General features: G+C 33.0%; 1 protein-coding gene across 1 annotated transcript; it reads right to left on the minus strand.

Annotated features, from left to right (window-relative positions):
• Positions 1–2,675: 2,675 nt before the first annotated feature.
• Positions 2,676–3,716, minus strand: LOC140049079 (uncharacterized). The gene has a single exon (XM_072093900.1). It carries the CDS (start codon positions 3,714–3,716, stop codon positions 2,676–2,678), a length of 1,041 nt encoding a protein of 346 aa, XP_071950001.1.
• Positions 3,717–12,056: the final 8,340 nt, after the last annotated feature.

A 12,056-nucleotide genomic window follows, 5' to 3' on the forward strand; every position in this document is an offset into this window, starting at 1 on the left:
ATACAGCGCCTAAAGCTCTGTATACTACACTATCAATCGTTATGTCACAAAAAATATGATGTGCCCAAACTAGTTTGATAGTGTAGACAGAGCTTAATAAATGTGATCAGGTACAAGCGTCCAGCGTCTTATCTTACTCTCTACACTATCAAACTTTATGTGACATCAAAGTGTGATGTACCCATCCATGGACATGATGATGCCATATTACTACCATATTTAAGCATATCACTACCATATTTGGGCACATCACACTTATTTTGTTAAACTAGTTTGATAGTGTTGACAGAGCTTTATTCAATTCAATTCAAATTCAAATAAACATTTATTTCTTTCATTCATATTTGAGTAAAAAACATTATAATTTCTGATATTTTATAAATAAATATTTTTTTTTTTAGAGATATAATACAGTAAATCATAATGTATAAAAAGATGATTCAGTTATATACAAAATGAAAGAGGCAAAAAAACCCAAGAAAGTATCGATCAATTGGAAAAAAAAAAATCCAATTGAAACTTGTATGTTGGGAAGCCATGTAAGAACATTATATACTTATATATATATAAATGTAAACATATAAATACACAAACACATATAGATCAACAGACACACACACACACCAACAGTAAAGGAAGCAATTTCGAATAAGTTTCTAAAGTTAAAAAAAATATTACAAAATAGAGAAAACAATTAGTTATAATTTGAAATAAGATATTCTTTAAGTTTAAAAGAGAACATTTTGCTAGAAGACGATGATGAAATTTCGGGAGGTAGATTATTGAATAGTTTAGAACCACTATAGCGAATGTTATGTTTCATTTTAGTTAGTTTAGGTTGAGGAAGATGAAGGTCCCGTGATGCTCTTGTGTTATACGAATGGATTTCAGAGTTAGTTAAAAAATTACAGGAAAAGTTAGAAGGCAGTTTGGAATTAATATGTTCATAAACGAAAATGCATTGTTGGAGTTTATTAATATCGTGCACAGTTAAGAGTTTAAGGTTATAAAAAAGAATATTAGTATGAGCAAGACGTGAGTTACCCGAGATAAGACGAACAGCTTTCTTTTGAAGGACGTGTATTTTATTAAGATTTGAAGGGTAATTATTGGCCCATACAATGTTACAGTAACTAATAAAAGGCAGAATAAAGGAACAGTAAATATTGCGTAAAATTTGAGACGGTAAAAAGGAAGACAGACGATAAAGTATGCCAATGTTTTTAGAAATTTTTAATTCAATTTCTTTTATATGATTTTTAAAATTTAGCTCTTGGTCAATTAAAACACCTAGAAATTTGGTTTGCTTAACATGGGGAATTACTTGATCACCAATCAGAATTTTATGAGACTCGTCGGTCAGTTTTTGATGACGTATTCCAAACAACATAAAGTTGCATTTACTTAGCTTTATTGAAAGTTTATTCACATTAAAATAATCGTTAATATTAATTAATTCTTGGTTAAAAGTATGAAAAATTGATTGAAAGTTAACACTTTTAAAAAATAAAGTCGTGTCATCTGCATAAAGATAAAAGGTAAGGATATCTGAGGCGTTTGGTAAATCATTGATGTAAATTAGAAATAAAAGAGGGCCAAGCAAGGACCCTTGGGGAACACCACAGGTAATGGGCTTAAGATCAGAGGTATGATTGTTAACAGAAGTACATTGAAATCTATTTGATAAGTAATTGTTTAAAAGTTTAAGAGCAACACCACGGATACCATAATTTGAAAGTTTAGTAATCAGAATATGATGGTCAATAGTATCAAAAGCTTTCGACAGGTCAATAAACAAGCCAGAGGGAAAAGAATTGTTTTGAATTGCATCAATAATGTTGTTGGTTAAATCAATTAGCGCAAAAGACGTAGAATAGTTTTTCCTAAATCCGAATTGTTTATTATAAAGAATATTGTGCTTGCTTATAAAATCATAGACGCGGTTATAAATAATCTTTTCAAGAATCTTTGAAAAAAAGGGAAGGATGGAGATTGGACGATAGTTATTTGGATCGGACTTGCTACCTTTCTTGAAAATTGGAATAACTTTACCAATTTTTAGGGAGTTGGGAAAAACACCAGATGTAAGAGATAAATTAAAAATGTAAGTGAGAGGAGAGAGAATAGTGTCAATGGATTTTTTAATAACTTTAGAACAAATGTCATCGATGCCAGAGGCCTTGTTGCTTTTAAATGAATTTGTGATTTTGTGCACTTCTTGTTCGGTTACAGGTGAAAGAAAAATTGAGTTAGGAATAGGGAAGTGATGAAAAGTTTTATCAGAGTCATTGTTTATTTTTCCAGCAAGGTTGGGTCCAATATTTGTAAAGTGGTCATTGAATAGATTTGCTACTATTAAAGGTTCTTTTATTAATTTTCCATCAGCTAAAAGTTCAATATCGGCAGGTGCATTTTTATTTGACTTAAGAAGAGAATTGATGACACGCCAGGTGGCCTTGATATTGAACTTAAGCTTAGTAAAAGTTTCACAAAAGTAATCCAATTTAGCAGTTTTTAAAACGTTGTTTAATTTATTTCGATAACGCTTATATTTGGATATATTAGAAAGTGTTGGATGGCGTAGACTTTTAGAATAAAGTTTCTGTTTGTACAAAATCGAGGTCAAAAGTCCATCGGTCATCCATGGTTTAAGTTTAACTTTAGCTTTGGATGGTTCAAAATAAAGGAAAGTGTTTATTATATAAGGTGGTAAAATTATTAATAAATGTGTCATATGCCAGATTTGTGTCTTGCGTACTCACGACATCATTCCATGGAAAAATTGATAAATCATTACGAAAATTAAGGATATTGTGTTCACTAGTATTTCTAAATTTAAGATTGGTATTGATTACTCGCTTATTCGGTTTATTTGAACTGATGTTAAAAACAGGAAGATGATCTGTAGCATCATTAATAATGATACCACTAACAGACGATTCAAGATCATTAGTGAAAATGTTGTCAATTAGGGTAGCGGAATGTTCGGTGATGCGTGTCGGTCTATGAATAAGCGAAATGAGAGAATTGTTGAAAAGACAATGAACAAAATCATTAATATTGTTATCAGATTCAAATTTGAGTAAGTCAATGTTAAAATCACCAAGGAGAAATATTTTGTTATTTTCTTTCGTTAAGTTTTTAATAAGGAGTTCAAAGTTCTGCGTAAAGAAAGGAATAGAAATATCATGGGGTCTATATATAGTTCCTATTATTATATCTTCTTTTCCGGTTTTAACTTCAATAAACTGAGATTCACAAAAATAGGTTAAAGGAGTTAAGTCATCTCTAATTTTATAATGACACTTATTATTGATAAAAATATTGATACCTCCGCATTTATATGAACGGGGTTTGAAAACTAGTGAATAAAATGGTAAATGAATAAGTGGACTAACACAGTCCATCCAAGTTTCAGTTACCGAAATGACATCAAAGTCAAAATTAAGAGATTGAATGCAACTTGAAATAGATTCAAAGTTTTTTTGTAAGCTTCTAGCATTAAAATGTATACAAGAGAAACGATTTTCAAATTCATTGTTATTGAATTTCTTTGTGAATTCATTTGGTAAATAGTAATTAGAAATATTTTGATCATTAAAAAAATTATTGTCCGGGTCGATGTCGTCAAATTGACTAGCAGTTGATGAGGGTTTAAATAGATGGTTTGATAATCGATTTAAATTATCATTGTTACTGAAAGTTGGTGCTTCCATATAAGACAAAAACACAAAAAACACAGACAAAACACAGAACAAATACAAATTAAGAGTTAGAAAAATTGAGGTATAGTAAGTAACGTGCTTAAGCGTAAAATGTAATTTTAAACTGCTCAAAACAGAGTCTCTTTATGTATAACTATGAATCAATTGATAAAGTTAGTCAGTTGTAACATACATACATATAAACACACACATATACATATATGTAGGTTCCTAATTTGACACGACGAACGATAGGCGCAACGCCTAGTGTGTTGACCAATCACAAGCGTCGAGCGTCGTCGTGGACGCAATGCGTCGTTTTGCGAACTTTTGTCTAAATACCTGTTTCTTGACTAATTCTGTCTGGTTTGCTTTACAAGTGAACCCGTCCGCGCAACAACCCGAATTCCGGCATCGGTTGACTCGGATACATTCGGGATACAGTCGGAAGACCAATCCTTCAACGATGCCGATCTCTTTATACGCGTCTATGATGACAGATCTTGGCGTACCGCACATCACATCCAGTGCTTGTTCAAGTAATATTTCTCGATCTATTTATAAAATAAAATCAAGCATAATTGTTACTTCACTGTACTGACCAAGAATCAAGACAGTCTTCTGTAATCATTAAGAAAAACGCTAAAACTAATTTGAAGCTACATGTAAGCTAGGCCTACATTCACACGGAAGACGGCGCTGTTTTATTAAATCAAGAAAGAATAGACAAAACTATTAGTTAAATTACTAGTGTGAATGTACCGTAGCGTTAAACCAAGGCAATTGACTCGGTTTAAAGCATAAAGAGAAATCTAAACTTATTTCACTGTGGTTAAAGTAGTCAAAGGAAGGACAGACAGACAGACTTACCAGTTTTCATCTGTAATTCTAACGGCATGCTTCGCTGATCTTGACGTCCCTTTTGAACTCGTACGCCAGGTCTTGCTTGTGTGGCTTCTTGCGACCCCATGACCGCCTGCCATACGTCTTCAATATTATTGTGTGGAAATATTGCTTCAAGGAATTCATCAGCTGTTTGTATTCTTCCATTTTGTGATACCTAGTAAAAAAAAAAATATTTTTTACAAAAAACGCCACTCATCTCACGATAACTACTGTCTACATGCATCTCAATATTTATCAGCAAATGTTTTCACAGACTCTCTTTTCCCAGACGTGCTTTGGGGTATGCGCATGCCCAGTCCGAGTTTCCAAATACCCATTTTTCAGCCGTAGTAAACTATAAGCAAAAGAAATTATGATTTGGCCATATGTGGACATGATGATGTCATATCACTACCATATTTGAGCATATCACTACCATAATATTTGGGCACATCACACTTTTTTTGTCAAATTAGTTTGATAGTGTAGACAGAGCTTTATAAGTGTCCCGAGAACAACGCACAGAAGACGAAGAGCATTTAAAGGCCATCAACTTCACCTCTCATCCGAAAGACGGTTAAACCATTAAACCCTGCAAGAAACACTAATCCTCTTAGTCATCGAACATGACCATTTAACAGCACAACCTGATAACGGATTAGATACTCATCTTGCTAAGATTATGATAATCTATCACATCTATTAGGATTAAAAGATACTTATACTCTTATGGACATTATCCACAAAAGCATAATACATTAAATAGCAGTAATTATCCTTGTAATTGAAAGCTTATCTTATTAGAAGTAATGAATTATACAGACGAGTATAAATGACAATGATGAATTTAAAAACTAGGACGATAAATAACATTGTGACAATCCCATCAGTTTAACGTATCTATATATGCCGATAACTTACTGTATACGACCTAAAGCTCTGTCTACACGACATGTTGACCTACGTCGACTTTTTATTGTAATTGTTATTTTCTATATCATGTTTTTTTTTTTTGTGTGTATATTTCTCTTGGATGCACCTTCCATTTGGTCGAGTGCCACTGTTGTAAAAGTGTAATCTCCAAATAAATTATTATTATTATTATCAAATTGTACGTGTGATGTGCCCATAATAGACATTATGGTGACATATTACTACCATATTTAACCATATCACTACCATATTTGGGCACAGCACACTTTTTGTATCAAACTAGTTTGATAGTGTAGATTATATTCAAGCTTGGTTCCTATACTAATTTGACGCGACGAAGGATAGGCGCAACACAGGTGTATTGACCAATCACAAGCGGCAGATCGGATGATTTATCGCGCCGTGATTGGTAAATTTACTAGCGGCGTGCTTATACGTCATAATATAAGTGTGAATCAAGCTTGAGATATAATGGTAGATGCGGGGAAACAAACATTTGTAAATGACGAAAGAAAATCTGGGATTGCCATCTTTATGTCATATGAGCCTGTTAGCGTCGTGTGGCAGTTTGACAGTCCCCGGTTTGTTGTTGCTAGCCATGAAACATTCCCCAGTTTGTTGTCGCTTGACAAGAAACAATTTCAGTTTGTTTCTAGACATGAAGTCGTACCAGAGTAGGCTTTCGTCACTGTACACGTAAACCTATGCACGGTATGAACTGAATGACGCTTAGGCCTCGTAAGCAGACAATGATGATGATTTTAACAGTCATTGGTCAACACTTTATAACCGATTGACTGGACATTTTGAGTAAAAGGTCAAAACGTGAAACGTCACTAAATTTGTAACTTCACCTGGTATCATTAATCTATTTCTAAATTTCAAACGAATAATGAGCAAATGGCGCTTTAAGACTATATCGTTATTATTACTTGTAGGCTTGGTTCCCACTAGAACGTAACGCAAGGACGTAAACGCAACGCAAGCGTTTTAACCAATGACAAGCGAAGTTATAGACAGCAATCACAAGCGAATAAGCCATCGCTTGTGATTGGTCAATTCACTTGTGTTACGTCCTTGTGTTGCGTTGCTAGTGGGAACCAAGCTTACGGTATACCAATGCGTGGGATACTGATCAGTGGATAATATTTTTATAACAGTTTTCTCGAAATGAACCACTAACAAATAAATAAAACATAACGATACAGAGAAATTAAATAGGTTTAAAAAATGTATTTTTTTTATATTTGACAATTTTTACTTTGATACAGATAGACCTAATTTAATTTACTTAAAAGAACGGGAATATGTTTTAATTTATGAAAAGAATATGAATGGTATATGTGATTTCATTCAACTTCTAATTATCGTGAATTACGCGAAGATTTTTTATTTCATTTATGAAACGAATATGATTTGTCTATAGGTATGATTTCATCAAACTTCTAATATATTGATATCATCACAAAATTATATTTTAATGACATACCGTAATTCAGAAAGTGTTTAGGCCTGATATCAATTGGTAAGTATATTAAAGAAGTCCCCCAAAAACATGAAAAATGGAGAATAATTAAATTAGACTTTGAATAATGGTATTTTGTTATAATTTTAATAAAGTTAATCACTTCTGTAGAAAAAAAAAACGAAAAAAATAATATTTTTGACTTATAAAATAAATGGTTAAACTCAATCACAAATCCATTGACTGGCAGCCAATTTGACTATTTTTTGCATTAAATTACAGTTTTTCCAGATAAATAATTTAGTTTTCGATCTAATTTTTTGTAAAAGTGGATAACTATTATGTGACTTTAAAATGGCATATTCAATACAAAAAAATGTAAAAATCATTTTGCAGGGGGACAATACATCTTCGAAGACATAGTATCAAAATGTTATGAATAAATGTATTCTACCGATGACGTTATGTCCCAGTTAAATATCATAATACCTGTTATATAAATCCCGAAACGTAAAGTAGGCCGCTAAGCCATCTACACAAAATAAAATTTCCTAGGATTTCCGATCCATGACATAACAAGATCGACCTCCGGTACGTTGATCCAATTCCCGGTTGGAAACATAAGTAAATTTACCTTCTTCAATGTTTATGACATAGACTTAAATTCTGTTCTTGTACTTCAATATAACATTACAATGCATTTAATATAGGCCTTTAAAAACTGTATGAAACCTAACAGAACTGAGGTACATTAATAATGAAAGAAAAAGCATGCCTATGTCTATACGCTAAAGTGTGATGTCCCTAAATATGGTGGTGATATGCCCAAATATGGTAGTGATATGCCCAAATATGGTATGGTGTTTTGTCACATAAAGTTTGATAGTATAGACAGCTAGCTTTACAATTCAGGTCCAAAAAACACATCTATGATTGATAGAAAAAGCACATTCGACATAATTATCAAGTTCGCACCTCGCTTGATTCTTGTTTCCTAATTTTTAAAAATTTATTTTGATAATAAATTACATATATAGTAAGGAATACACTCACAGTATATAAGAAGCATAAATAACCTATACACTTTGAATATTGTTTCATCTATAATAAAACACAATATTTATAAAAACGACTTTTTGAAGAAATTCCACATGATCTTTAATTTGAGTTAAACTTTTCTATTGTTTACCTATTTTACCTACCTGTGAATTGTAATCCTGATTGGTTCCACTTGCAGGTATGACCAGCCGAACGAACAACAAAATGGCGACAGTTGCAAACATATTTCTTGAAGTTAACATTCACTGGTTATAACACCTTTTAACGATACAATTCAAAGTTAAAACAATCTGCTGCTATATTAAAGACCTGTACAAAATTAGGCGAAACACTCGTATTTGAGAGGTTTTGATTCAATCGTCAGTATATATATATATACGCAAGTTGATAACAGACTCGTTGTAATACTATTCTCTTGTATAATGTCATCGCATCGGTAAACTTCGATCCTCTGGGAGAGGAGAGGCAACCTACAATCTAATAATACCTAAGCCACGCAATGCACACCGACATGCTTGCACTTAAAACCAATAAGATATCGCTATAGAATGTTTTGGTTTTAGTTGAAATATGCTAAAGCAATTATAAACAGAAATGCCAAGACTTTGGAAATGATCAGTCAGGATACTTTTTTATTACGTGGGACATGGGAATAACCGAAAACATGAATATAAATCAAAAACGTAGGAGTTTCGTTAAAATATGACTCAGTCAGCCTACAATACATTTAAGTTCACGATGAATTTTTATTTAAAAATAATTTAACACTTTGATCGAATTGGCAAAGTTACAAAACTCGATCTAATCCGCCGCGGTCTGTTGGTCCCTATATTCAATTTTAAAACCTCGTTAACCGTGTTTCAGATTTTTTTGACATATATCAACTTATTTTTTGATTTATTAACATTTAAAAAATGTTTTGACTGGATAAAACAATTATGCCCTTTAATCCTCAAAATAAATCACGAAAAAATGATCAATATATGAATCTCCGAACTCCGCCGACCGACCGCCCAAAAAGGACGAATCTCCCACTAAACCGGACGGATAGGGACTTCCACTATATGTTTTAAGTTTATAGCCAAATAGTTAGTTTTTGCCGTCTTTATTTTGCCTTTACTTACCTTTTTAACTGTGATCCGAATTAGGCCTATACTAGTTGATTGTGTTCTAGATGTGCTCACATGCTCCTCACACAAAGCGAGATATAACATACTGCACTGGGATTATAGAAAACCTTCAACATGCAACCTGATCATCAACCATATCAATCTGTACAGTTTACAATAATACATTCTAAATATTCAAAATGGACTAATTAGTTTTAGGATTAAACACGTTTATTCATATCATTTGAAGGAGATGATTTCAAAAACATTCCAGCGTTCATTCCGCGCGTCCTTTGCTCGAGAATTGGAATATAAACGATTTTTAATTACCATGCTATCTGTATAGCCATCTGCTTACGTGCTCGCCATCTCATTTAGTATTTAACCCCCACACAATATACCCTTTGTCGCTGCTTTTACAATCATTGTGTCGTCATTATAATTACAATTTATATCGTAACTATAAATATGATGCGTCTCTTGTGTATAAGTCCCGAGAGGATTCTGTTTTTTTTAAACGTAGCATTAATTACAACATAATGGTACCTGAATCATCAAGGCGATCAATTCATGAATTTTTAAGTATAAAACCGGTTTTGTAATTAACGTCATCAGAAGTGCGTGGATGGAATATTGGGCATGGGTTAAAGGCATGAGGAAAATACCAGACTATTACTGACAGGTTTTTATCCAAAGATAGGCGCGACCTCTTCTAGGACAATAGCGTGAAACCTGCAAAACACTTCAACGTGGTTCCCACTAGGACGCAACGCCAGGACGTAAGCGCAACGTAAGTAAATTGACCAATCACAAACGATGAATTATTCGAACTGCCGCTTGTCATTGGTCAACTTGCTTACGTTGCGTCTACCTCCTTGCGTTGGGTCTTAATGGGAACCAAGTTTAAGAGACCTTGAAATCAGATGCTTCTCTCTATCATAATCTCAGAGATGGGACAACTACTCCGACGCAACATTTCCAATCTGTATTACTACTTGTATAATTGTAGGCCTACTAGTGGCACGCTGCCTGTTCATGTTGATGTTAAAAGGGGGAAAAGCCAGAATTAAAAATAATTTTGAAACCCGAAAAATCTAAAAAAAAATCAGGCATAGAAAAAATGTGTGTAACATAAGTATAAATATGGTTAATTGTCTTCTTGTCTGTTAATTGAAGTTGAATATTCATCACCGCGCACATGGTAGTTTCATGGTGCTTTTTGTGTGACGATATAGAGGGCGCACTACGAATTACGTAGTTTGTCGAATCAAATACTGTATTAATATTATACCAATCTTTGGTGGAATCAATTTTATTTAGTCTGTCATTATCATTCGGCTTGATACAGGTGCCAATCACCAACATCACTATCTTTGTCAGCAAAAATAAATAATCGTCGTCATTTTCGTCTCAAACCTATAAATAGTCGCACTAGCCGGCTAAATAGTAGGCCTATTCTTACTTATGTTTCAACGAAGATAGATATATTCTGTATTTTCAACGAATGAAATATATGGCACATGGTTCATAAAATAAACAAAGCGTTTGTCATAGACAGAGTATGATTTAATCAATTATCTTTAGTTACATAAATAAATAAACAAACATATATTTAGAAATCTGTAATATCAGATGCGAATCATAAGAGCAAACGTTTGAGGACCAATAATACTAATCAAAATATATTTCATATCGAATGGAAGAATGTGTAAATAGAATCAAGGTACGCATCCTACAGGAAACGTTCCCAAATAAAATACAGGTACGTATCATACATGACACGTACCTGGAAATAAATCCAGGTACGCATCAAATAGGACATGTACCTAGAAATGCACTCAGGTACGAATCATGCAGGATACGTACCTAGAAATGCATCCAGGTATGAATCATACACTACACGAAGCTAGACATGCATCCAGGTGCGAATCATACAGGACACGTACCCAGAAATTAATACAGGTACGCATAAAATAGGATACGTACCTAGAAATGCATCCAGGTATGAATCATACACTTCACGAAGCTAGACATGCATCCAGGTGCGAATCATACAGGACACGTACCCAGAAATTAATACAGGTACGCATAAAATAGGATACGTACCTAGAAATGAATCTAGGTACGAATCATACAGGACACGTACCTAAAATGCATCCAGGTACGAATCTTACAGGACACGTATCCAGAAATGAATACAGGTACGCATAAAATAGGATACGTACCTAGAAATGAATCCAGGTACGCATCACATAGAATACGTACCTAGAAATGCATCCAGGTACGAATCATACAGGACACGTACCTAGAAATGTATCCAGGTACACACCATTATATTATAGAAAGTGAGAAGTTAGTGAAAATAACCTGTTAAAAACTAACAAGAACATTTACTTCATAACTTAATGTAAAGTTTAGAATACTTTTTCTTATTATGAAAAGAATGTAGCAAGTCACCGATCATAGAGCATATTATATCAAGTTTTTATTTTATATAAATACTAATATTTTTATTTGTAAGCAGGTACATAGAACAGGCTATAATGGCAGCCTCTTCCACTTGATACAAAGTTAACACCCACGTGACAAGTCAACCCTTTTTACATGTATACGATAGATTGTTAAATATTATTTTCAAATTTTATATACAAATTGATATCAATAAAAGAGTTATACAAAATGATAAATTTTTAATGAATACACGTTTATTTTATTTTACATTAAAGTAGACAATATAAATAAACAAAAAAATGGCGGTAAACAAAATTGTAAATTTCACGAAACATTTTTAAAAACTGAAGTATATTACAGAAACAGTGATACTGTACATAAAATCTTTTTTAATGAAATTGTTGTTGAATCTTAAGAAAATATGGACCGGCATGATTGGCAGTGGTTAAA

The sequence above is a fragment of the Antedon mediterranea genome, chromosome 5 (genome assembly GCF_964355755.1).
Source record: "Antedon mediterranea chromosome 5, ecAntMedi1.1, whole genome shotgun sequence".
Taxonomy (NCBI): domain Eukaryota; kingdom Metazoa; phylum Echinodermata; class Crinoidea; order Comatulida; family Antedonidae; genus Antedon; species Antedon mediterranea.

Excerpts from the sequence above, each read along its gene's own strand:
- LOC140049079 (XM_072093900.1), bottom strand. The coding sequence starts at position 3,716 with ATGGAAGCACCAACTTTCAGTAACAATGATAATTTAAATCGATTATCA.